Source organism: Dicentrarchus labrax, unplaced genomic scaffold (genome assembly GCF_905237075.1).
Source record: "Dicentrarchus labrax unplaced genomic scaffold, dlabrax2021, whole genome shotgun sequence".
In the NCBI taxonomy this organism is placed as follows: Eukaryota; Metazoa; Chordata; class Actinopteri; family Moronidae; genus Dicentrarchus; species Dicentrarchus labrax.
This window is the reverse complement of record NW_026136712.1, coordinates 11,927,994-11,953,708: the sequence shown is the minus strand read 5'-3', so window position 1 is coordinate 11,953,708 and position 25,715 is coordinate 11,927,994. Positions and strand designations below refer to the sequence as shown.

Below are 25,715 nucleotides of genomic sequence, written 5' to 3'. Positions count from 1 at the left end.
TGGAGTCCATCTGTGTCATTACAAAGGGTTGCTACAACATAGCGACACGTTCCCTGGAAGTCATAGGCCTTGTGATCAAAAGTGATGTAGTGTGGATCCCCCCACACGGTGCAAGTGGTCAAATCGTAAAGAAAACAGCCAAGCCTGCCATCTCTGATGGCACACTCTTGTGCAGGAGTGCAAGATGCAGCAGAACAGTGCAGGTCATTGGGAGCATGGCACTCACATTGCTGGGAGCAACCTTCTGTCCAGAAGGACTCACCATCCTGCGACAACAAAAAGAGAAAAGGACACGTTTTTATTGAAAATGTTGCTTCTTACAACTATATAAAGTATTAACTGGGTCAGGCCTTACCTTATAGTAGGAGCCGTCATGTTCACAGCCACAGCTTTCCACAGGGACACATCCCGTCCCACTCCCTGACGAAACCTTCATCACAGAAACATCCCTCAGAGCAAACCTGCCCACAGCTGGCATTCATGCTGCTGGCACAGGTGTGGCCACAGTCGCTACCACACAGCTCATAATGGCTGTTGGCGGGACACTCAGGTCCTTGATAAGTGAGAATAGAAATGGTGGCTATTAGCTGGTTATAATAACCTCAGACCATTACATGAATTGGTGAGTACACAGTCAATCAGGAGACGTGCTGAGAGGACACAGTAGATTTTTCGTATGACTTTCGATGTACTTTTCATTCAGAAATTGTCTGGTTGACTTACTGCAGGTGGTGTTTTGTCTCCATGGGTAGATTCGACCATTAGCAGACTGACAGGCGCTGACATATGTTTGAATGGCCCCGCACAGAAAATCATCTCCCAACACACACATGTCAAACACACAGCTCTTGAAATATCGTGCCGGGTCCACGTGCTCATGGCAGAATCTTAACGGGCCGTCGGCTGCCTGAATCACCTCACACTGAGCTCTAGCATGGAGATCATTGGTACATTGTTGGCAGGAGGAGCCACACCCATCGCTGCAAGTATCGCTGCCTGCCACCTTCCAAGCTGTCCCAAACTCATCTGGAGTGGTGACCATCATTCCAGATGGGATGCGGAACTCATCATTTGGATTTCCATTGAAGTTTCCACAAAGTCCACATGTTTTTCCCCTGTATTAATGACAATGATTAAACACATCGATAATCAAAAACATGTTGACTGATTGAAGCTAAAGATGTCATGTATGTGATAATATAGATAGTTCAGAATGTTAACTAAAGCATTCAAACATGGCAGATACCTGTAACTTGAAGGTACGGAGATTGTCAGTTCATACAGTCCATTGTACTTCACAATCAGGCCAAAATTGGCACTGATGTATGTGAAAGACCCACTTGCATAGACAGATACATCACTTCCGTTCAAGAAAACAGGTACGTTTTTAGTTACTCCATTCACCTTTAACATGGGAAAAACAACAGTCTATGAACAATTGTAGCTTTATAGTTGTTTTGCATCTATCTAGTGCTTTCGAAAATGATCTGTCTCATTCAGTGTAAATTACATTTCATAAAAAATGCCTGCAATGTTCAAAAAGTCTTTTTACTCACTTTTACCACACCGTTGCGTCCCCTGGACATATGCACTTGATTGCCCAACACGTTCACAAAAACTTCAGCTATGACTGAAACTGTACTCCGACTCCAGCGCTCATTCTTAGCTTCCACTGAAAATGGATGGAGTCCATCTGTGTCATTACAAAGGGTTGCTACAACATAGCGACACGTTCCCTGGAAGTCATAGGCCTTGTGATCAAAAGTGATGTAGTGTGGATCCCCCCACACGGTGCAAGTGGTCAAATCGTAAAGAAAACAGCCCAGCCTGCCATCTCTGATGGCACACTCTTGTGCAGGAGTGCAAGATGCAGCAGAACAGCGCAGGTCATTGGGAGCATGGCACTCACATTGCTGGGAGCAACCTTCTGTCCAGAAGGACTCACCATCCTGCGACAACAAAAAGAGAAAAGGACACATTTTTATTGAAAATGTTGCTTCTTACAACTATATAAAGTATTAACTGGGTCAGGCCTTACCTTATAGTAGGAGCCGTCATGTTCACAGCCACAGCTTTCCACAGGGACACATCCCGTCCCACTCCTGACGAAACCTTCATCACAGAAACATCCCTCAGAGCAAACCTGCCCACAGCTGGCATTCATGCTGCTGGCACAGGTGTGGCCACAGTCGCTACCACACAGCTCATAATGGCTGTTGGCGGGACACTCAGGTCCTTGATAAGTGAGAATAGAAATGGTGGCTATTAGCTGGTTATAATAACCTCAGACCATTACATGAATTGGTGAGTACACAGTCAATCAGGAGACGTGCTGAGAGGACACAGTAGATTTTTCGTATGACTTTCGATGTACTTTTCATTCAGAAATTGTCTGGTTGACTTACTGCAGGTGGTGTTTTGTCTCCATGGGTAGATTCGACCATTAGCAGACTGACAGGCGCTGACATATGTTTGAATGGCCCCGCACAGAAAATCATCTCCCAACACACACACGTCAAACACACAGCTCTTGAAATATCGTGCCGGGTCCACGTGCTCATGGCAGAATCTTAACGGGCCGTCGGCTGCCTGAATCACCTCACACTGAGCTCTAGCATGGAGCTCATTGGTACATTGTTGGCAGGAGGAGCCACACCCATCGCTGCAAGTATCGCTGCCTGCCACCTTCCAAGCTGTCCCAAACTCATCTGGAGTGGTGACCATCATTCCAGATGGGATGCGGAACTCATCATTTGGATTTCCATTGAAGTTTCCACAAAGTCCACATGTTTTTCCCCTGTATTAATGACAATGATTAAACACATCGATAATCAAAAACATGTTGACTGATTGAAGCTAAAGATGCCATGTAGCCTATGTGATAATATAGATAGTTCAGAATGTTAACCTAAAGCATTCAAACATGGCAGATACCTGTAACTTGAAGGTACGGAGATTGTCAGTTCATACAGTCCATTGTACTTCACAATCAGGCCAAAATTGGCACTGATGTATGTGAAAGACCCACTTGCATAGACAGATACATCACTTCCGTTCAATAAAACAGGTACGTTTTTAGTAACTCCATTCACCTTTAACATGGGAAAAACAACAGTCTATGAACAATTGTAGCTTTATAGTTGTTTTGCATCTATCTACTGCTTTCGAAAATTATCTGTCTCATTCAGTGTAAATTACATTTCATAAAAAATGCCTGCAATGTTCAAAAAGTCTTTTTACTCACTTTTACCACACCGTTGCGTCCCCTGGACATATGCACTTGATTGCCCAACACGTTCACAAAAACTTCAGCTATGACTGAAACTGTACTCCGACTCCAGCGCTCATTCTTAGCTTCCACTGAAAATGGATGGAGTCCATCTGTGTCATTACAAAGGGTTGCTACAACATAGCGACACGTTCCCTGGAAGTCATAGGCCTTGTGATCAAAAGTGATGTAGTGTGGATCCCCCCACACAGTGCAAGTGGTCAAATCGTAAAGAAAACAGCCCAGCCTGCCATCTCTGATGGCACACTCTTGTGCAGGAGTGCAAGATGCAGCAGAACAGCGCAGGTCATTGGGAGCATGGCACTCACATTGCTGGGAGCAACCTTCTGTCCAGAAGGACTCACCATCCTGCGACAACAAAAAGAGAAAAGGACACGTTTTTATTGAAAATGTTGCTTCTTACAACTATATAAAGTATTAACTGGGTCAGGCCTTACCTTATAGTAGGAGCCGTCATGTTCACAGCCACAGCTTTCCACAGGGACACATCCCGTCCCACTCCTGACGAAACCTTCATCACAGAAACATCCCTCAGAGCAAACCTGCCCGCAGCTGGCATTAATGCTGCTGGCACAGGTGTGGCCACAGTCGCTACCACACAGCTCATAATGGCTGTTGGCGGGACACTCAGGTCCTTGATAAGTGAGAATAGAAATGGTGGCTATTAGCTGGTTATAATAACCTCAGACCATTACATGAATTGGTGAGTACACAGTCAATCAGGAGACGTGCTGAGAGGACATAGTAGATTTTTCGTATGACTTTCGATGTACTTTTCATTCAGAAATTGTCTGGTTGACTTACTGCAGGTGGTGTTTTGTCTCCATGGGTAGATTCGACCATTAGCAGACTGACAGGCGCTGACATATGTTTGAATGGCCCCGCACAGAAAATCATCTCCCAACACACACACGTCAAACACACAGCTCTTGAAATATCGTGCCGGGTCCACGTGCTCATGGCAGAATCTTAACGGGCCGTCGGCTGCCTGAATCACCTCACACTGAGCTCTAGCATGGAGCTCATTGGTACATTGTTGGCAGGAGGAGCCACACCCATCGCTGCAAGTATCGCTGCCTGCCACCTTCCAAGCTGTCCCAAACTCATCTGGAGTGGTGACCATCATTCCAGATGGGATGCGGAACTCATCATCTGGATTTCCATTGAAGTTTCCACAAAGTCCACATGTTTTTCCCCTGTATTAATGACAATGATTAAACACATCCAGAATCAAAAACATGTTGACTGATTGAAGCTAAAGATGTCAAGTAGCCTATGTGATAATATAGATAGTTCAGAATGTTAACTAAAGCATTCAAACATGGCAGATACCTGTAACTTGAAGGTACGGAGATTGTCAGTTCATACAGTCCATTGGACTTCACAATCAGGCCAAAATTGGCACTGATGTATGTGAAAGACCCACTTGCATAGACAGATACATCACTTCCGTTCAAGAAAACAGGTACGTTTTTAGTTACTCCATTCACCTTTAACATGGGAAAAACAAAAGTCTATGAACAATTGTAGCTTTATAGTTGTTTTGCATCTATCTAGTGCTTTTGAAAATGATCTGTCTCATTCAGTGTAAATTACATTTCATAAAAAATGCCTGCAATGTTCAAAAAGTCTTTTTACTCACTTTTACCACACCGTTGCGTCCCCTGGACATATGCACTTGATTGCCCAACACGTTCACAAAAACTTCAGCTATGACTGAAACTGTACTCCGACTCCAGCGCTCATTCTTAGCTTCCACTGAAAATGGATGGAGTCCATCTGTGTCATTACAAAGGGTTGCTACAACATAGCGACACGTTCCCTGGAAGTCATAGGCCTTGTGATCAAAAGTGATGTAGTGTGGATCCCCCCACACGGTGCAAGTGGTCAAATCGTAAAGAAAACAGCCCAGCCTGCCATCTCTGATGGCACACTCTTGTGCAGGAGTGCAAGATGCAGCAGAACAGCGCAGGTCATTGGGAGCATGGCACTCACATTGCTGGGAGCAACCTTCTGTCCAGAAGGACTCACCATCCTGCGACAACAAAAAGAGAAAAGGACACGTTTTTATTGAAAATGTTGCTTCTTACAACTATATAAAGTATTAACTGGGTCAGGCCTTACCTTATAGTAGGAGCCGTCATGTTCACAGCCACAACTTTCCACAGGGACACATCCCGTCCCACTCCTGACGAAACCTTCATCACAGAAACATCCCTCAGAGCAAACCTGCCCGCAGCTGGCATTCATGCTGCTGGCACAGGTGTGGCCACAGTCGCTACCACACAGCTCATAATGGCTGTTGGCGGGACACTCAGGTCCTTGATAAGTGAGAATAGAAATGGTGGCTATTAGCTGGTTATAATAACCTCAGACCATTACATGAATTGGTGAGTACACAGTCAATCAGGAGACGTGCTGAGAGGACATAGTAGATTTTTCGTATGACTTTCGATGTACTTTTCATTCAGAAATTGTCTGGTTGACTTACTGCAGGTGGTGTTTTGTCTCCATGGGTAGATTCGACCATTAGCAGACTGACAGGCGCTGACATATGTTTGAATGGCCCCGCACAGAAAATCATCTCCCAACACACACACGTCAAACACACAGCTCTTGAAATATCGTGCCGGGTCCACGTGCTCATGGCAGAATCTTAACGGGCCGTCGGCTGCCTGAATCACCTCACACTGAGCTCTAGCATGGAGCTCATTGGTACATTGTTGGCAGGAGGAGCCACACCCATCGCTGCAAGTATCGCTGCCTGCCACCTTCCAAGCTTTCCCAAACTCATCTGGAGTGGTGACCATCATTCCAGATGGGATGCGGAACTCATCATCTGGATTTCCATTGAAGTTTCCACAAAGTCCACATGTTTTTCCCCTGTATTAATGACAATGATTAAACACATCCAGAATCAAAAACATGTTGACTGATTGAAGCTAAAGATGTCAAGTAGCCTATGTGATAATATAGATAGTTCAGAATGTTAACTAAAGCATTCAAACATGGCAGATACCTGTAACTTGAAGGTACGGAGATTGTCAGTTCATACAGTCCATTGTACTTCACAATCAGGCCAAAATTGGCACTGATGTATGTGAAAGACCCACTTGCATAGACAGATACATCACTTCCGTTCAAGAAAACAGGTACGTTTTTAGTTACTCCATTCACCTTTAACATGGGAAAAACAACAGTCTATGAACAATTGTAGCTTTATAGTTGTTTTGCATCTATCTAGTGCTTTCGAAAATGATCTGTCTCATTCAGTGTAAATTACATTTAAAAAAAAATGCCTGCAATGTTCAAAAAGTCTTTTTACTCACTTTTACCACACCGTTGCGTCCCCTGGACATATGCACTTGATTGCCCAACACGTTCACAAAAACTTCAGCTATGACTGAAACTGTACTCCGACTCCAGCGCTCATTCTTAGCTTCCACTGAAAATGGATGGAGTCCATCTGTGTCATTACAAAGGGTTGCTACAACATAGCGACACGTTCCCTGGAAGTCATAGGCCTTGTGATCAAAAGTGATGTAGTGTGGATCCCCCCACACAGTGCAAGTGGTCAAATCGTAAAGAAAACAGCCCAGCCTGCCATCTCTGATTGCACACTCTTGAGCAGGAGTGCAAGATGCAGCAGAACAGCGCAGGTCATTGGGAGCATGGCACTCACATCGCTGGGAGCAACCTTCTGTCCAGAAGGACTCACCATCCTGCGACAACAAAGAGAGAAAAGGACACGTTTTTATTGAAAATGTTGCTTCTTACAACTATATAAAGTATTAACTGGGTCAGGCCTTACCTTATAGTAGGAGCCGTCATGTTCACAGCCACAGCTTTCCACAGGGACACATCCCGTCCCACTCCTGACGAAACCTTCATCACAGAAACATCCCTCAGAGCAAACCTGCCCGCAGCTGGCATTCATGCTGCTGGCACAGGTGTGGCCACAGTCACTACCACACAGCTCATAATGGCTGTTGGCGGGACACTCAGGTCCTTGATAAGTGAGAATAGAAATGGTGGCTATTAGCTGGTTATAATAACCTCAGACCATTACATGAATTGGTGAGTACACAGTCAATCAGGAGACGTGCTGAGAGGACATAGTAGATTTTTCGTATGACTTTCGATGTACTTTTCATTCAGAAATTGTCTGGTTGACTTACTGCAGGTGGTGTTTTGTCTCCATGGGTAGATTCGAACATTAGCAGACTGACAGGCACTGACATATGTTTGAATGGCCCCGCACAGAAAATCATCTCCCAATACACACACATCATACACACAGTCATTGAGGTACGGTGCTGGGTCCACGTGCTCATGGCAGAAGCTTAACGGGCCGTCAGCTGCCTGAATCACCTCACACTGAGCTCTAGCAGGGAGTTCATTCTGGCATTTTGGGCAGGAGGAGCCACACCCATCATTGCAAGTATTGCTGCCTGCCACCTTCCAAGCTGTCCCAAACTCATCTGGAGTGGTGACCATCATTCCAGATGGGATGCGGAACTCATCATTTGGATTTCCATTGAAGTTTCCACAAAGTCCACATGTTTTTCCCCTGTATTAATGACAATGATTAAAGACATCAAGAGTCAAAAAATATGTTGACAGATTGAAGCTAAATATGTAAAATTAAATAAATTAAAGCATTCAAACATGGGAGATACCTGTAACTTGAAGGTACAGAGATTGTCACTCTGTACTGTCCATCATACTTGACAATCAGGCCAAAATCAGCACTGACATATGTTTCATATCCTCTTGCATAGATAGAAACATGACTCCCATTCAAGAAGATAGGTAAGTTTTTTGTTACTCCATCCACCTTAATCATTAGAAAACCAACATTGCATAAATAATTGGCAATTTTCAAAATATTTGTCTTGTTCAGGGTTGATTACAAATGTATGTAGATACTGTGCAATGATTCAATAAAGAATGATGGCAAAGATCTGAATCTGTGGAACTCACCTGTACCACACCATGGGTTCGCTTTGACATATGCACTCGATGGCCCCACACATTCACAAAAACTTCAGATGTGACTGAAACTGCTGACCACTCCCTTGGCCATGGCTCATTCTTAGCATCCACTGAAAATTGGTGGAGACCATTAGTAGCATTACAAAGTGTCACCAGAACATAGCGGCAGGTTCCCTGCAAGTCATAGGCCTTGCCATCAAATGTGAGGTAGTGGGGGTCACCAGAGGCAGAGCAGGTGCCGTGAGGGTTGGGATGGCAACCAAGCTTTCCCTCCACCACACGGCAGGACTCTTGAGGTCCACAGGAGTTGGGGATACAGTGGACTACCCCGGTAGTGCCATCACATGTACACAAGCTGTTACATTCCTCGCCATCCCAGAAGTGTTCACCCACTGACCAATAGCGTCCTTGGTGATAGCATCCGCAGGCTGTTGGTGGCACGCACTGGTTGCCATTGAGGACAAAACCATCATCACACTGGCAACCTTCCTGGCAATAAGTGGTGCAGAGGAAGGGAAAGGAAAGGCTGGGGCAGGTGGAAGGACAAGAAGTTCCGCAGGGTTCATAATGGCTGTTTTTAGGGCAGTTTTTCTCTAGGAATAAGGAAAAAGATTGATTAAGAACTTTTTAAACCAATACGAAAGCCAACATTCATCAAAGTTCTTATTAAAGCCAGTTATATTCTTCAAGTGCTCTAAGACAGTGTTTCTCAACTTCATACACCATTCTTCTGGACAGCAATCTGTAACCACACATGGATGTATGTGTGCACAATGTGCATGAATGAATGTATAGCATGATGTATTGAAACAAAAATATTACAGGGAAGACACAACTTATTATAAATTACCTTTTGGCAATTTCATAATTTAAGTCTTTTTTCATTTATTTTATTGAGAGATTTGTGTGTCCACCACTAGAGAGAGCTTGCATACCACCAGTGGATGTTAGAAACAGGAGGAGAGAAAGAAATGTAAACCAATGCTAATACTACCTTTGCCACAACCAACACTACTATTGCTACAACTACTACTACCATCACGACTAGTCCTTCTACCACTACTATTAACAATAATAATAATAACAGCTGGCAGCATGTTAATCCAAGTTGCTGGCTGTGAAAACCAGGGCACCATCAGGAAGCTCCAGAACGGGCCGGTGGGTCAGGCCAGCTGGGTCAGCAGTATAATTATTTTGACTTTTGAAATTATTTCTTTGAATTTTAACTGTGTGCTGTTAATAACGTGTTTTCCATTTTATTTATTATGGTGATTTTTGTTAATTTATGTTTATTTTGACAGATCTTTATCCAGCTGTGGGGTCGCCCCAGACCCTTACAGGAGCCCACAGTGGGCCTCCCTTCTAAAACTACCCCCAGACACTAAGAAGAAAATAAGATAATTATTTTGCACCACTGCTGGATTCCAAGAAGACTTAACCGTCCCATCACAGATGTGAACATGCTGCCATGGGTCTACCATGACCCAACATTGGGCAAAAGGCCAATGTGACAATCCAAGAATACCACAGTACTCACCAGGATCCCTTTCTGTGTTGTTATTTCCAGTTTCCACACAGTGTGCAGCAAGAGAGCCACTCCTCCAGCTGTCTCCAAAGAGCTGAGAGCTGTTGACCAGGCTGCCAATTGGTGTACGGAAATCATCATTTGGATGACCATTGTAGTCACCACAGAGTCCACCAAGTGATCCATTGTAGATACCAGGTGCAGTGACATGCACAAAGTGAGGCCATACTGTCTGCAGAGTTACACCAAAGGAGGTGCGAAGGGTGATACTGTGAATGCTGCTGTGGTAGATTTGGATTCGATTGGATGCTGACCTGAATGGTAGTCTGATCCGTTGACCGTCTACCTAAAGGGCCATTTAAATTTCAAGATATAGTCAAATCCTTAACTGTGAGACATGAGTGCAAGATTATTATTTTCTCACATTTTTCAACACATACCTGTACTTTGCTATTGTCCATCCCAATGGACACCTGTGAATCTTCTACCTCAAACTTCAACACCTGGGTAAAGTCCTGCTGGTCTGTAGGTGTTTTTTCTATTGTCACCACAAAGTGGGGGTGTCTTGACATACTTTTTACTTTGACAAGAGTGAATCGACACGCCCCAGGATACTGGTATGTCAGTCCATCAAATGTATGATATGATGTTGAGCCCATTATTGAGCATGTTGCATAGCTGTTAGGTCTGCATCCTCTTTCTCCTTCCTCCACACTACAAGACTCTAGTGGGCCACAACCATGGGAATGACATGTCATGGAGCCATAACTGCAGCTACAACGTCTCCCACAGTCCTTGTCTAGTATTACGGTATCTCCAGAGTGGTAGTAGCGACCCTCAAAGCTACAGCCACAATCAGCATGGGGTACGCAGACCCCAGCACTAAGGATGTAGCCTGAATTGCACATGCAGCTCTCCTGGGCAGGGAGAGGGCAGTTCAGGGTAGAATTGGGATTGACACAGGTAGCTGGACATCCTGTGCCTTGGGACTCAAAGTGGCTGTTGGATGGGCAGGGGATTTCTAGATGAAAGAAAACAGCATTGATCTTGATATCATGGACATTTTACCAAAAGGATATTTTGAAAATATGTCGAAAGACAACAGACATACCACAGAAGCCTTGTCTCCTCCAGCTTGGTAGCTGTATACCATTCTGTTGACACTGACTGGCATATGCATTTAGGGCTTGGCACAGAATGGGCTTGTACCCTCCTCCTACACACAGATCATACACACAGCTCTCCACAAAGTCCTGTGGGGGAAGTTGTTGATGGCAAACAGCAAAAGGTCCAGAACTGTTCTGGAGGATACCACAATGTTCAGTACTGCTGTATAAAGCTGTCTGGTCCTCAGTGCAGGCAGCGCAGTCCAGACCTTTACACTGCGGCTCACAACCAGGCTCATCATCCCCTGATGCTTGCCAACTGTTAGCAAACACTACATCAGAGCTCACAACCTCGCCCTGACGGGTTCGGAAGTCATCCCCACGGTGATTGTTGAAGTTTCCACACAGGCCACATGTTGCATTCTGGTAAGTGTAGGGCACACTAATCCTGACATAATGATTTGTGTCATAAGATACCTCCAAGCCAAAGTCAGTACTGACAATCACAGAAAAACCTGACTCATAAACCTGGACAGTTCCATTGTTGAGATAGAACGGAGTGGATGCAAAGTTTCCATTAACCTGTAAGCACAACAGCAAGCATGTCAAGAGTAGCAAAGACATATTTGTTCTCATATTTAAAACTGAGTTCAAAATTCAAAATAACCAACCATAGCTTTAGCATGATGTCCCTTGACAAGCTCGATGGTTTCATTGTAGACAAACACTTTGACCAGTCGTGTCCAGGAAACTCGAGTGCTGCCTCTGTGCTCATTCTTGCCCTCTACTCTATAGTAAGGAAGCCCTCGACCACATTGCTCTGAGAGAACATAAGTGCAGGTGCCCTGAAAGTGAAACACCGTGCCATCGAAGGTATAGTAATGTGGATCACCACTTATGGTGCAGGTGCGTCTCTGCACTGTCTGGCAGGAGAACTGAAAGGCACTTGTCCGGCAGATTTGGGAAAAGGAGCAGGGTTGGTTGTGACATTGCAGGCCTGTTGAGGTGCAGGTGCACTTCTGTGCACAGCTACTGTCGCTCCAGAATGAGTCACCAAGCTGCACTGGTTCACCTTGAAAAGAAGAGGACATGGTCAATGAAAACTTACATATAAACCAACTCACAAACAATACCATATTAACAATAAAAAACAATAAAAAAAAACTTATATCCTTGCAATGCAACAACTTTATATTTTATACAATAGTGGACAACAGAGGGCATATTTATAAGTAATATAATCTTACACTAGTTTATTTTTCATTCATGCAGAGTTTTTTTCAGTAAAATAAGGTACATAAATCATAATATTCCACTTGCCGTTACCCTCTGTATCTGATCTTACCTTTGAAAGTGCAGCCTCTTGAACCACGGTCTGTCCTGAAAGCCCAGCGACCGGGTACATTGACATTGGTGCTCAAGCGGAAATTTGAGTTAATGCCTGTAGCAGTGCTCGAGAATGAACCAGGGATGGTGAAATGGTGTGTAGAGTTGACTGTGTCATATCCAGCCTGGAATATGTAATATGTAATATAGATTAAAAATTAAGGGTTTGTATTAAGATTGTGTTTTCGGTAATTTTGTAACTTAAAAATGTACAGTACATATTTATGCACAAATTAATTAAAGTATCACTCATAGCTTTGTTGGTTCTGACCTGTACTTTGCGTATTGTGGAGGCTATTATCCCATAGTTCATCAGCACAAATGAGTACTGTCCACCAGATATCAAGACTGCTTGGACAGTTGTTTGCTGTGGAGAAAATTGTTTATAGTACTTGATAAAATGAGATATCTTTATTTTTTGGGGTGTTTTACCATGTAGAACAAGATTACTTACTGTTCCAGTAGTTGGATAGTAGGCCACCTCATACCATGTTGCAACAAACACCAAGTTGGCATTGAAGTTCAACCCTGGGAAGTACTCATTAATGTCTTGTGTAGCTTGTTGGAGAACACTGCCACTGGTGTACTGGTTGTAGTAGACATGACCAGTTTCTGTGTTGTCAAGATCTGTCCAGAATGGAGCAATGATGTCTCTGGGTCCGTACATTGGAAACCTTTGAGCTATGAAACCTGGCCATGGCCTATCAAATGTCAAATGTCCATTCTGGTTGACCTGAAAATAAATATTTGAGTAAATCAATTTTTACGATCCAGAAATCACTTGTTGCTGGTTATAATCTATAATCTATTATAACACAATTTTATTAAATATTACCTGATATAACCTAATAATGACTATATATAATATAATTAAATCAAACATTGTGTTTTACAACATGTTTTGTTTGTTTTATCACCATTGGTTTTTCAGTCTACAAACATTTGAGTGTTGTATTTGGACAACAATATATTCACTTACATAAATCTGATTATATGTCTGCCCAAAATAGACAAAAGATCGTTGCAGGGTTATTAGAGGAGAACTTTTATCATCTGATCGAGAGACTGTAGTTCCAGATATTGGGTAGAGGGGTCCTAAGAAAGATAACATTGCACAGTCACTAAAAAAACATTGAAGTTTGAAAATATTCCAGTGCTTAATAGTCTTTTCAGTATGTGCAGAGCATGTCTTGGATTGTTCTTTTGTCATATACAATATCCTTTCACACAAAACCAGAAACATATAACCCGTACTGACAGTTCTGCATAACTTTAAAATGCTCCGCTGAGACAAAAATTTGAATTTTTACTGCAATGATCCAATTGTATTACACATCCTTATACAAATTGACCTAATGGTGATGTACATGTGTGTCAGTAATCATTTATATTATGCACAAATTATAATAATTATAACTATTTAATAATAACTAATAATCATACAGAAAAAGTTGTCATTGTAATGATATTGATGTAATAGTTGGTATGACCCAATGAACTTAGCATGATTGTGTGAATTATTGAAGAAAGATCAAGATGTATGTAGACTTCAACCTACCCAATACCTGGGGAATCACTGTGTCTGTAAAGTAAACAAAATGGAAGCAAAGATGCACAAGTAAATAAATATAATAAAACTATTAAATATAACTAGATACATCTATAAATATTTTCTAACAGTAAATCATTTAAGGAAAGCTTATAATTTCACAACATCAATTAATATAGAGCAAGAAGATAACATTTGAAATAAAGTTTTGTTGAAACTACTTACTTATCACCCCCAAAACCAGCACAAACAATATGATGTGATGTGCCATTCTCCCAGTCTGTTCAGATCTGTTTATAATGGATTTAATTTTATTATCATTTATTATAAAATATTAAATTACAAGTTAGCCTGCGATTACAAATGTTTGCAAACATGCATTTGTATTAAAAATGAAGGTCCACGTCAACAAAATTAAATATTTACCTGGTAATGCTGTTCTTTTCCTTCATCCATTTGAGACTGCAGAGCTGGAACGAGGCCTTATATAGTAACAGCTAGGACAGTGAAGTAACCCATCTTTTGAGCAGTTTCAAATAGGTCAAAATGAAATAGCTTTTGCTTCCTTATAACACAATGCCTTATCTGTAGCAAAAAATAAAGATGATCAGATTCTGAAATGTGATACTCGCCGCCTTTGTTTTCTGCGCTATAAGGTTTCAAGACACTTGTTCCAAAGGATAATTCTCAACACTGTCGCTTGTTGGGTGGCTACCAATGTTCTTCAAATTTCATTCAGGTGTTTAAATGTGTTCAGAGAAATACACACACCATTATATTGCATTACACAAAGAGGTGTTTTGGTCATTGTAGCCTATCCATATACCCAGGTACTTGTACGAGGGCACCCTTTCAATGGATTTACTATCAGATGTGAAAATGCTAAAATCATCAAGCAACTGTAGGTGAGCTTTAGAGAAGACCATGAACTTTGTCTTCTGAGAATTTAAAGCCAATTTCAGACTGGCAGAGAAGTTTGTAATGACTGAAATGAAGTCTGAAGCTCTTGTCCATACCTAAGTAATTTATGAAAACAGAGAACAAAATAGGTCCCAAAATGGAACCCTGGGGGGCATCTTTAGTTATCTCAAAACATTTGATATATGGCCTTCTGTCTGGACATCTGAAGTTCGATGTGCAAAATAATTTCTGGTCAATGTCTTTCAGACCTTTACACACTTGAGCCACTGAAATGGGTTTAAAATCAAACAAATCCAGATTTTCATCAGTAGTAGTAGTGGCAGAACATGGGACCGATGTATTTAAGTAAGAGCTGTCAAATACAGACCCAGCCTGAATAAAATCTTTGTTAAACTGACTGACTATGGCACATCTTTCCTTTATTTCATCTGAGCCAACCTGAATGTGTTCAGGGAGGTTTGAAGCAACACGTGTACCTGACAAAGACTTAATTGATTACCAGAATTTTGATGGTCTTTGATGACCTGTTTCTTAAGCAAATTAGCTCTGAAAGATTGTCTGAGAACCAGGGAGTGTCCCTACCACTGATCCTAAACTTCATAATGGAAACATTTTTATTAGATAGGGAAATTTAATGAAATTAATCCCATGCCAGTTCAACATCCAAAGTAACTCTGCTAAGATCACTGCTATACAAATCATGCAAAAATACCTGCTCTTCAAAGCTTTTTAAAATGAGACAGGCTTTTACCTGAGGGATCACTGACATCATTACAAAATATGCCAGTTGAGGTGTATTTGTGAGGTATACTCGTTATAATTAAATCAAGCCAGGTAGATTTATTTTGTGCTTTAGCATTTGGCCATGTTGGTGCATTAATGAGTTGCACAAGGTTTAAAGAGTCACAAAGTTCTTTAAAACAATCTGAGTTACATGAAAGTCCAAAATTAGATAAACCATAAGGATGTGAAAATCCATTGATACATCTACTTTCATGGCCAAGACCTCAAATTGCTTTTGTTAAGAGCTTTAGTAATGGACAGAGTTACATAGCTAATAAGCCAAGTTTTAACATACATGGCAACATGATAAAATAGTAAGTATATGGTAAGTATGGAGAGTAGAGTATATGGTAAATTCACTCTTGAGATTGTGCTCATTTAGTCCATTTAATCCAGGGTTGCACTGAAGAAGCATCAGGAATATAAAGAAATACATGATGCCAACTTAAAAGCTGTTTTTGAGGACAGACCAGATAGCAGTGGGAGGTTTCAAACTGAACAGTGGAGGTGAGATAAAGCAGGAAATCCACCGAGAAAGCCAATCAGCACAAGAACAACATGTTTGCTTATTGTTCTTAGATGGAGAGTTTCAGGTCACTCAGTAAGAGCCAACAGGACAGTGAAGATCGCTCTCTAACTCTGACCTGAGTTGGAAGTGATATTTCATCTTTTTCTTTAACCTTCTTCCTTGTAAATCTGCCCTCCAAAAAATGAATAAAAACGAACATAACCTGCAATATGATCTGAGCCCCGAACAAAGGCAGGCTGGGCAGAGGTGAGGCATTATTCACGTGCAACTTAATCTTCAAAATCTTTGACCCAAGAAATAGGCACCACATGAATGAATTAAATGATGTCAATTAGGAATTCAATCAAACACCACATAATGTTTTAATGTCAGTGTTGATGAAGTGCATCAGAAAATTATAGTTGTGTTTTATTCGAGTAACAAGTATATAACATGCAGAAAACTGCGTAGCTCTAGAAATCTAATTTGAACTCTATTGTGATTGGTCACTTATTCCTGTTGGTTCAGCGCCATGTGAATTTTTTTTTTTCTTGACACCCACATACAGGTGTATGCAACCTCAGTGCCCTACCTTTGAAATGAAATGAATACCATGCCAGTTCAACATCTAAAGTAACTCTGCTAAGATCACTGCTGTACAAATCATGCAAAAATACCTGCTCTTCAAAGCTTTTTAAAATGAGACAGGCTTTTACCTAAGGGATCACTGACATCATTACAAAATAATGCCAGTTGAGGTGTATTTGTGAGGTATATTCGTTATAATTAAATCAAGCCAGGTAGATTTATTTTGTGCTTTAGTATTTGGCCATGTTGGTGCATTAATGAGTTACACAAGGTTTAAAGAGTTACAAAGTTCTTTAAAACAATCTGAGTTACATGAAAGTCCAAAATTAGATAAACCATAAGGATGTAAAAATCCATTGATACATCTACTTTGATGGCCAAGACCTCAAATTGCTTTTGTCAAGAGCTTTAGTAATGGACAGAGTTACAGAGCTAATAAGCCAAGTTTTAACATACATGGCAACATGATAAAATAGTAATTTAACAGAATTAGGTTCTAATATACAGGATCTCATTGACTTGCACTTGAGAGCAGCAGTAGATCTGCAGTTGATGGAGTGGATTAATTGGTTGGTGAAATGGCTCAAGACTTCTTGTCAGAGAAATTGAGAGTTGTCTGGAGTATATGGTGAAATCACTTTCCAGATTGTGCTCATTTAGTCCATTTAATTCAGGGTTACACTGAAGAAGCATCAGGAATATAAGGAAATACATGATGCCAACTTAAATGCTTTTTTTGAGGACAGACCAGGTAGCAGTGCGAGGTTTCAAACTGAACAGTGGAGGTGGTCAGAACTGCAGACCGGGAGAAACACCATCACTCCACTTTACCAGGGTCAACAGCTATTCACAGTCTGTATGCTACTAGGCCCTACAATCCCAAATAAAGCAGCAAAAGCAAGTCCTTGACTCAAGTTTGAAAATAAAGCAGGAAATCCACTGAGAGAGCTAATCAGCACAATAACAACATGTTTGCTTGTTGTTCTTAGATGGATAGTTTCAGGTCATTCAGTAGGAGCCAACAGGACAGTGAAGATCGCTCTCTAACTTTGTCCTGAGTTGGAAGTGATATTTCATCTTTTTTTTTAACCTTCTTCCTTGTAAATCTGCCCTCCAAAAAATTAATAAAAACGAACATAACCTGCAATATGATCTGTGCCCCGAACAAAGGTAGGCTGGGCAGAGGTGAGGCATTATTCACTTAACTTCACTCAACTTAATCTTCAAAATCTTTGACCCAAAAAATAGGCACCACATGAATGAATTAAATGATGTCAATTAGGAATTCAATCAAACACCACATAATGTTTTAATGTCAGTGTTGATGAAGTACATCAGAAAATTATGGTTGTGTTTTATTCGAGTAACAAGTATATAACATGCAGAGAACTGCGTAGCACTAGAAATCTAATTTGAACTCTATTGTGATTGGTTACTTATTCCTGTTGGTTCAGTGCCATGTGAAGATTTATTTTTCTTGACACCCACATGTGTATGCAACTTCAGTGCCCTACCTTTCCTCTATATTCACGTGTGTCTTGTCTTTTCTAGTCAGAATACCAAGGAGGTCATCTTTCTCTGCCTGCTCTATTGAGAAAGGATGTATAGTAAAAGACAACTGATTCACTTATCTTGTTTTATTTGCAGAATTGAGTTGAATTAATTTAGAAGGCACAGCCCATGTATATTCAGAAAATTTTGGCTCACTATTAAAATTGAATACAGAGTTTTACTCTCTGTTTTTACCCCCAAACTGATTGACTGGTCTTAATACAATATATTTTCAATTTGTTTTATCTGAACTAAAAAGTTTTCAATGGTTTTGCTCTCAAATCTGTTTTTTGATTGCACTGTTGAATGTTTTGCTTTCAAATCTATTTTGTTTGATTGCACAATAAAGACACAAAAGTAACTTCATAATAATTCACCTGATGTACAGCAGCAGGCTGAGACCTGTCTGACATGGAGCAGATCATGTTGAAGCATATTAAATCCACATGAATTCACAGCATGTAGCAGCAGATTTGGTTTGCAGTGAGCGCAGCTGAATATAGCACCAGTGAAGACCATAGAAAAGGATCTCAGAAGTTTAGCAGTAACCAATGGTCTGAGTTATAGTCATGTTGAAGTCCCAGTTCAATTATATAGAAATAATTATGTTGTGACTAGGCTAAGTGCAAAAAAACAGTGACATATAATGTGCCTTGAGCCACATGTAGAATATAACCCTCTACTGGAGAATTACTTTGATATCTTTTAACACTGGAAACATGATAAAATGTATTCTTATGATAATAAATTATATGAATCATGAACCACATAAACAGTACTACTGCAATTGATTCACTGGATATGAATGATTGCATTGTATACAAAGTGTTAGGACATTACAATGTCAACTTGCTTTAGATTTTTTAGGATCAAATAGCTATAAGTACTTGTATAAATGCTTTCAGATACATCAACTGTCACACAAGAGAGTTAGGTTTGATAAATGATACTTTGGAATAAAGACTTCCAAATATGAATGCTTATAAACACTTATCCAGAATCTCTGAGTAATTACTACTAATAAAACATCTTATTTTCTGCCAAAGTTACACTAGTTTTTGGTTTATTTTACATGAGAGATATCTTCATTTTTGTTTTGTTATCTCCTGAGTTCTTCTCACTGGTTTGAGGTTTGTCAAGTGTTCTACAAGGGGGGAGAACATTCTGGATCATGTTTACACCATCATTAAGAACACGTACAGAGCCATACCTCTCCCCCACCTCGGCCAGTCAGACCATCTTTCCCTCCTGCTTTCCCCAGCCTACACCCCCCTCAGACACAGGGCCAGGCCCACCACAAAGACTGTTACAACCTGGCCTGGAAATGCACTCTTCAAACTAACAGACTGCTTCAAACAGACAGACTGGGACTTATTTGTACACCAGGAGCTGGAGACATTCACAGGAACGGTACTGGACTATATCCAGTTCTGCATCGGGAATGTGACTGTGGACAAAAACATCTAGGCTTTCCCAAATCAGAAACCCTGGATGACCAGCCAGGTCCGCACACTAGAGCAAAGGCGGACCACAGGATGTGCATAGAGTCCCACCTGTCCAGCAACAACACATGGGAGGTGTGGCGGGGCATACAAGACATCACAAACTTTAGAGGCTGTGATGAGTCTACAGAAGACCTGAGTGCGCCACTGGCAAAGGAGCTAAACTGCTTCTTTGCTCGCTTTGAAACATCTCAGCAGCACTCGTCTGCTCCAGCCCTGCCACCACCCCCATCTGGCTCCTGCACCACTCCACTCACTGTGCAGGAGCATGATGTCAGACGAGTACTCCTAGCAGTGAACCCCAAGAAAGCTGCCGGCCCAGACCTGAGTACCTGGCAAGGTGCTCAGAGCGTGCGCCTACCAGCTCGCCCCCACCTTTAACGGGATCTTCAACCTCTCCCTTGCCCAGGCAGTCATCCCGCCGTGCCTAAAATCAGCTATAATAATCCCAGTGCCGAAGAAGTCTCCCATCACCAGCCTGAACGATTACCGTCCGGTGGCCCTTACTCCAGTAATCGTGAGGTGCTTCGAGAGACTGGTCCTTCAGCACATCAAGGACTATCTCCCCCTAGACTTCGACCCTCACCAGTTCGCATATCGTGCGAACAGATCCACAGAGGACACCATTTCCGTAGCTCTCCACTCTGCGCTGAACCACCTGGAGCAGCAGCAGAGCTACGTTTGGATGCTCTTTGTGGATTACAGTTCAGCCTTCAACACTATAATCCCGGACAGACTCATCACTAAACTGGACACTCTCGGCCTTCCCCCTCACATGTGCCTGGATAATGGACTTTCTAACCAACCGACCCCAGACTGTGAGACTTGGCCCCCACCTCTCCTCCACCCACACGCTGAGCATCGGCTCCCCATGGGGCTGTGTGCTGAGCCCCCTCCTGTACTGCCTCTACACCCACGACTGCAGTTCGGCCCACAATGACAATCTCATCGTCAAGTTTGCAGACGACACTACAGTGGTTGGACTCATCTCTAAGGGTGATGAGGCAGCCTACAAGTGGAGGTCCTGAAATTGGCAGCCTGGTATTCAGAGAATAACCTCGCTCTGAACACCAAGAAAACCAGAGAGCTCATCATTGACTTCAGGAAGCACAGCACCGACCCAGCCCCCCTTTACATCAACGGCGAGTGTGTGGAGAGGGTCCATACCTTAAGGTTTCTCAGCGTCCTCATCTCCGCCGACATCTCCTGGACAGAGAACATCACAGCAGTCATCAAGAAGGCTCAGGAAGCATAACCTATACTCCAACCTGCTGCTGACCTTCTACCGCTCATCCATCAAGAGTCTGCTGACATACTGTATCACAGTATGATACGGCAGCTGCACTGTTGCAGACAGGGAGAGGCTCCAGAAAGTTGTAAAGGCAGCACAGAAGATCATTGGCTGCCCTCTCCCCTCCCTGATGGACATTTACACCTCCCACTGCCTCAACAGAGTTAAAACCATCACCAAAGACCCTGGCTTTGACCTGTTTGACCTGTTGCCCTCAGGGAGGCGCTACAGGTGCATTAGGACTAAAACAAATAGATTCAAAAACTTCTTCCCAAAAGCAATAACCACCCTGAACTCTCACATGCACTGCTTTCATAGTCCAACCACCCCAACCCCCGGACTCTCTTCAGTTACTATTAAATACTGTTAAAAACCTTAACTACTGTGCAATACCATACAATGTGCAATATTCCATACCATAATGGGCAATATATATATAATGTGCAATATATAGATATATTTAACACTGTATATAGCACCGTATTTATTTTGCAAATGTACATATTCCTCAGGACTGTGCACCTTACCTCCCTTTTTTGTACTATTACTTTATGTCCTATGTTTATATTGTACGATTTTTTATATTTTCTATCTATTTATCTAATCTTAAGATTTCTGGGGATTAAGTCATAATATAGTTTCAAATGGGACCATCACATGTAATTTGGTTGGGTGCCACTTTGCATTGTGGCCACAAGGTGGCAGTATCACATAGTTCGCCTCCTGAACACCAGGCACAAACATAAATTCTTATTTATAAAAGTGTCAATTAAATTAATTAATCACTGGGGACATAATACTAGATGTTTTTCAGTGTCAGAGAGGGGGGGGAGTCCAGGCAGGAGATACAGTGCAATAATGTTAATACTGCAGATCCTTTAAGAAAAGGGTGTGTGTGTGTGTGTGTGTGTGTGTGTGTGTGTGTGTGTGTGTGTGTGTGTGTGTGTGTCTGTGTGTCTGTGTGTGTGCGTGTGTGATTGGGTGGGTGGGTGAGAGAGAGAGAGAGAGAGAGAGAGGGGGGATGAAAGAGAGAGAGAGGGCAAACACAGCAAAACTGAGTGTTAAAAATCTGGAGATCTGAGGAAGCCTTCCAGTGTGAGTGCTGTGAGTGGAAGCTGCAGAAGGTTTCCTGCTGGAACAACTGAGTGTCTCTCCCAGCGTTGAATATGGATGTAGCTGTTCAACATGGACTTCCGAAAGTTAACTCGGCCTGAATGAACTTCAGGAGAGAGTGGATGGGTCTTCTGACAGGAATTTATGCAGTATGGAGATGTTCACCAGGCAGTGCTTTGTTTGGATACTTCTGAAGGGAACCGTTTGTTTGGTAAGTAATCCTGAAGAACTAAACACTGAGGAGATGCCTCCAAACATGTGAGCAAGAGTAGAACTTGTGTTGAGAGATACTGACACTTTATGTGACTATTGCAACTATTCTCAGCTATATTTTCCATTTCCAGGAACTAAAATGACTAGTTATAAACTAATGTGATACATTTTTTTTATGTTTTTTAATTTAATAGTAATTTAATGTACCATTCTTCATAATAAGTCATTTTATATTTGGTACTTACGAATAATTTTATGCTAGTAATTGCAAATTAGCAATTTTTAATGCAGTATTTGTCATCACAGTGTTTCTAATGTATTTAGCAGTCACATTTTTGGTAGTCATTTAACATAATGTTGATATTTTTAGGCAATTAGAGTGAGTATATTAACTGAATCTCTGAACATCCTTAGCCCTTTTTGCCTTATCTTTCTTATTAATGTAATTCCAGTTGCCTTCAATGTCCAAATTTATCTCCTTTTTTTCTGTCTAGCTGGTTCTTGGTCAACATAATGGCAACTTCACCTTCAGCAAGAGAACATCACCTGAACTCAACAGAGACCAAGACCCGTCTTCACAGAAAAACTGGGCGTCCCAAACTAGGAGCTTGATTCAGAACACCAAACTACCAATCAGTCCTTTTATTCCCCTTTCAAAGCCGGGACTTCTGGAAATACTTGGAGGAAACCCCCAGTCATACTCCAACCCGTCCTTAAAGATAAAGCTTCGCCCCATCATGAAAGTTCATGGAACATCTAAATTCTCCAGGACATTCAGTTGGGGGGACTTTTACTCAAACATCAAAACTGTCAAGCTGAATTTGCTGATAATGGGCAAGATTGTGGATCACGGGAACGGCTCTCTCGGAGTCTACTTCCGTCACAACTCCACAGGTGTGGGCAACGTGTCTGTCAGTCTTGTCCCACCAATGAAAGAGGTGGAGTTTGATCTGGAGCGCCAAAGTGTAGTCAACCCCAAAGACTCAAAGACGTTCAACTGCAGGGTGGACTATGAGAAGACTGAACGGAACAAAAAGGTGATGCTGTGCAACTATGACCCATCCAAGACGTGTGCTCAGGAGCAGACCCAGAGCCACATCACCTGGATGTGCTCCAAGCCATTCCAGGTCATCTGCGTCTATGTGTCTTTCTACAGCACAGACTACAGACTGGTTCAAAAAGTCTGTCCAGACTACAGCTACCAGAATCCAGGAGCCTATCTGCCCACAGGTTAACCCAAGGTTGAGCCAAGGACGACAGTGGAGAGACAATGTTTTAATAAATCCAGTTGGAGCAGCTATGAGTTATGAGTGATGGAGGTTTTTAAAGGGATTTCTCCAGAGAATAAATTTTTCTTATAATTAACCAAATACTGTAAAGTATATGTTTTAGTGCAATATCTTGCTTGTTGTAGACCACAAGAGTTGTGTTAGACAGTTTTTATGACATGCATTAGGGCTGCAGCTAACAATTCTTTTATTATCGATTGATGTGACCATTATTTTTGATTTTCTTATTTTATGAAATGACAGAAAGTTGTGAAAAATGCAAAATCACAACCTTCACATTATCTGTATTGTCTGACCAACATTTCAAAGCCCAAAGACATTTAGTTTACAGTCACATTAGATAAAATTCTGCATTTTCTTTTTTTTTAGAAAGACTGACATGAACAGTTAATAGATTCTCAAAATAGTTGCTAATTCATTTTCTATTGAACAACTGAATAATCAGTTTTTTGCATTGTAAGGGTTAATATATCATCATCATGGTAAAAATATCTGTGGACTATGGATATATCGAGATATACCATGCATTTGCAACACTCTTATTTTCCATTACCTTGTACACTTAATATTATTATCATTATAGTTATTTATATCATTATATTAATACCCTATTAATGTCACTTTTACTGTATGTTACCCAATAAAATAAAATAAAAAGGCTAAAACAGGTGATTTTTTTATTATCTCTCTATTAATGAGTCCTCCTATGAGAAAAACTGCAATATAAAACAGCACAGAGTGACCATTTAGTTATTTAAAGGCCACTGAAGGTCAGTAGGCAAACAAGGTTTAGGACCAGATTTCTACATTTGTGAGTTTTTCCTTAACTGAATTAGTTACAATCAGTGCTTGGTCTACAAAGCTGATGTTTATTCATGATTCTTTATACAAGCTTACACACTCAGAAGTTTAGACCTCATCTGGGTTATAAATGACTAAATGTACAGGTTTAAGCCTAAACAGGTTATTAACATTATAGGTTAACCCCATTAGGAAACAGCTTGTTGACAAAGTATTGTTTTCTTAAGAAGAAGATTAAAATGGTTTCCTTATTTAAAACTAACTATAGTGACACGTAGTCAAACTGTGACAGCAATTCAAACTTCTTATTTGTGGTTTCCCATTGGCTGTGAAAGTGCCGTGCCATGAATGGTCCTGATACTAAGGCTGCTGGTGAAAGCTATGTTGAGGTTTCGGGGTTGTTGAATGGTTCTGGAAGCCTGTAACATGCCGGGGGTTTAAATATATTTGTTTCTGAGCAGTTGTAACTGGGTGACTGCACTTACTGCCAGTGGTGAAGGTATTCTGATCCTTTACGTGAAGGACAAATGTGCAGGATTAAGTGGCACCTACCTGTAAAGTTGCAGATTACAACCAACTGAATACCACTCGCCTTCTAAGCATGTAGGAGAAACTACAGTAGCACAGTCCAGAGCCAGAGTTTGGTTTGCTCGCTCTGGGCTACTGTAGAAACATGGCGCTTCATGGCAGACTCAGAAGAAGAGGACCAGCTCCCTCTGTAGATAAAACGGCTCATTCTAACGAAAACACAATCATCCTTATTTTCAGGTGATTATACATTAATGAATCTATGAATAATTTTTTTATTCTGCCAATAGATCCTCCTAATGTTACACACTGGACTGCAAAATGATTCTTAAGTAAAAGTATTTAAGTATAATCAGGAAAATTTATTTAAAGTATGAAAAGTACTCAATGCAGAAAAAGAAAAAAGAAAAGATAGATCATTATTATTATTACTCATGTATTCATGTAAAAGCAGGATTTTACTGTTGTAGTTGGTTGAGGTGGAGCTAATTTAACTATTTTATATAGAACTGCAACAATTCATTCATTATGGATTTACCTGCGGATTATTTTCCCAATTAATTTATTATTTGGTTTGTAAAAGTTCAGAAAATAAGAAATAATACATGAAAATAATTCAAATGAAAAGCTATGTCAAATGACTTAAAAAATCAATAAATTAGTCACCAATGAATCTGTACTAGTCTGAACTGGTAACTAAAGCTTTTAGATAAATGCAGTAGCATGAAAAGTACATTACAGTGTAGTGGAGTAGAGGTAGAAAGTGACAGTAACCTT

At 41.3% G+C, this 25,715-nt stretch overlaps 2 protein-coding genes across 2 annotated transcripts; one reads left to right on the top strand and one right to left on the bottom strand.

Moving 5' to 3' along the window:
- Positions 1–377: 377 nt before the first annotated feature.
- LOC127373843 (IgGFc-binding protein-like) lies at positions 378–20,906 on the bottom strand. Its single transcript, XM_051418684.1, has 25 exons — positions 20,839–20,906; positions 20,514–20,693; positions 20,422–20,466; positions 18,182–18,192; positions 13,281–13,396; positions 12,756–13,034; positions 12,573–12,668; positions 12,261–12,426; positions 11,587–11,987; positions 10,921–11,497; positions 10,250–10,830; positions 9,763–10,155; positions 8,273–8,875; positions 7,969–8,126; positions 7,468–7,859; positions 7,101–7,297; positions 6,615–7,011; positions 5,414–5,610; positions 5,107–5,324; positions 4,094–4,485; positions 3,727–3,923; positions 3,331–3,637; positions 2,039–2,235; positions 1,643–1,949; positions 378–553 (listed from the first exon to the last, which is right to left on the bottom strand). The coding sequence occupies exons 1-25, from the start codon at positions 20,904–20,906 to the stop codon at positions 378–380; spliced, it is 6,651 nt and encodes a 2,216-aa protein (XP_051274644.1).
- Positions 20,907–22,087: 1,181 nt separating this feature from the next.
- LOC127373813 (neurexophilin-1-like) lies at positions 22,088–24,242 on the top strand. The gene is made up of 2 exons (XM_051418639.1): positions 22,088–22,318; positions 22,815–24,242. The coding sequence occupies exons 1-2, from the start codon at positions 22,259–22,261 to the stop codon at positions 23,553–23,555; spliced, it is 801 nt and encodes a 266-aa protein (XP_051274599.1). The 5' UTR covers positions 22,088–22,258; the 3' UTR covers positions 23,556–24,242.
- Positions 24,243–25,715: the final 1,473 nt, after the last annotated feature.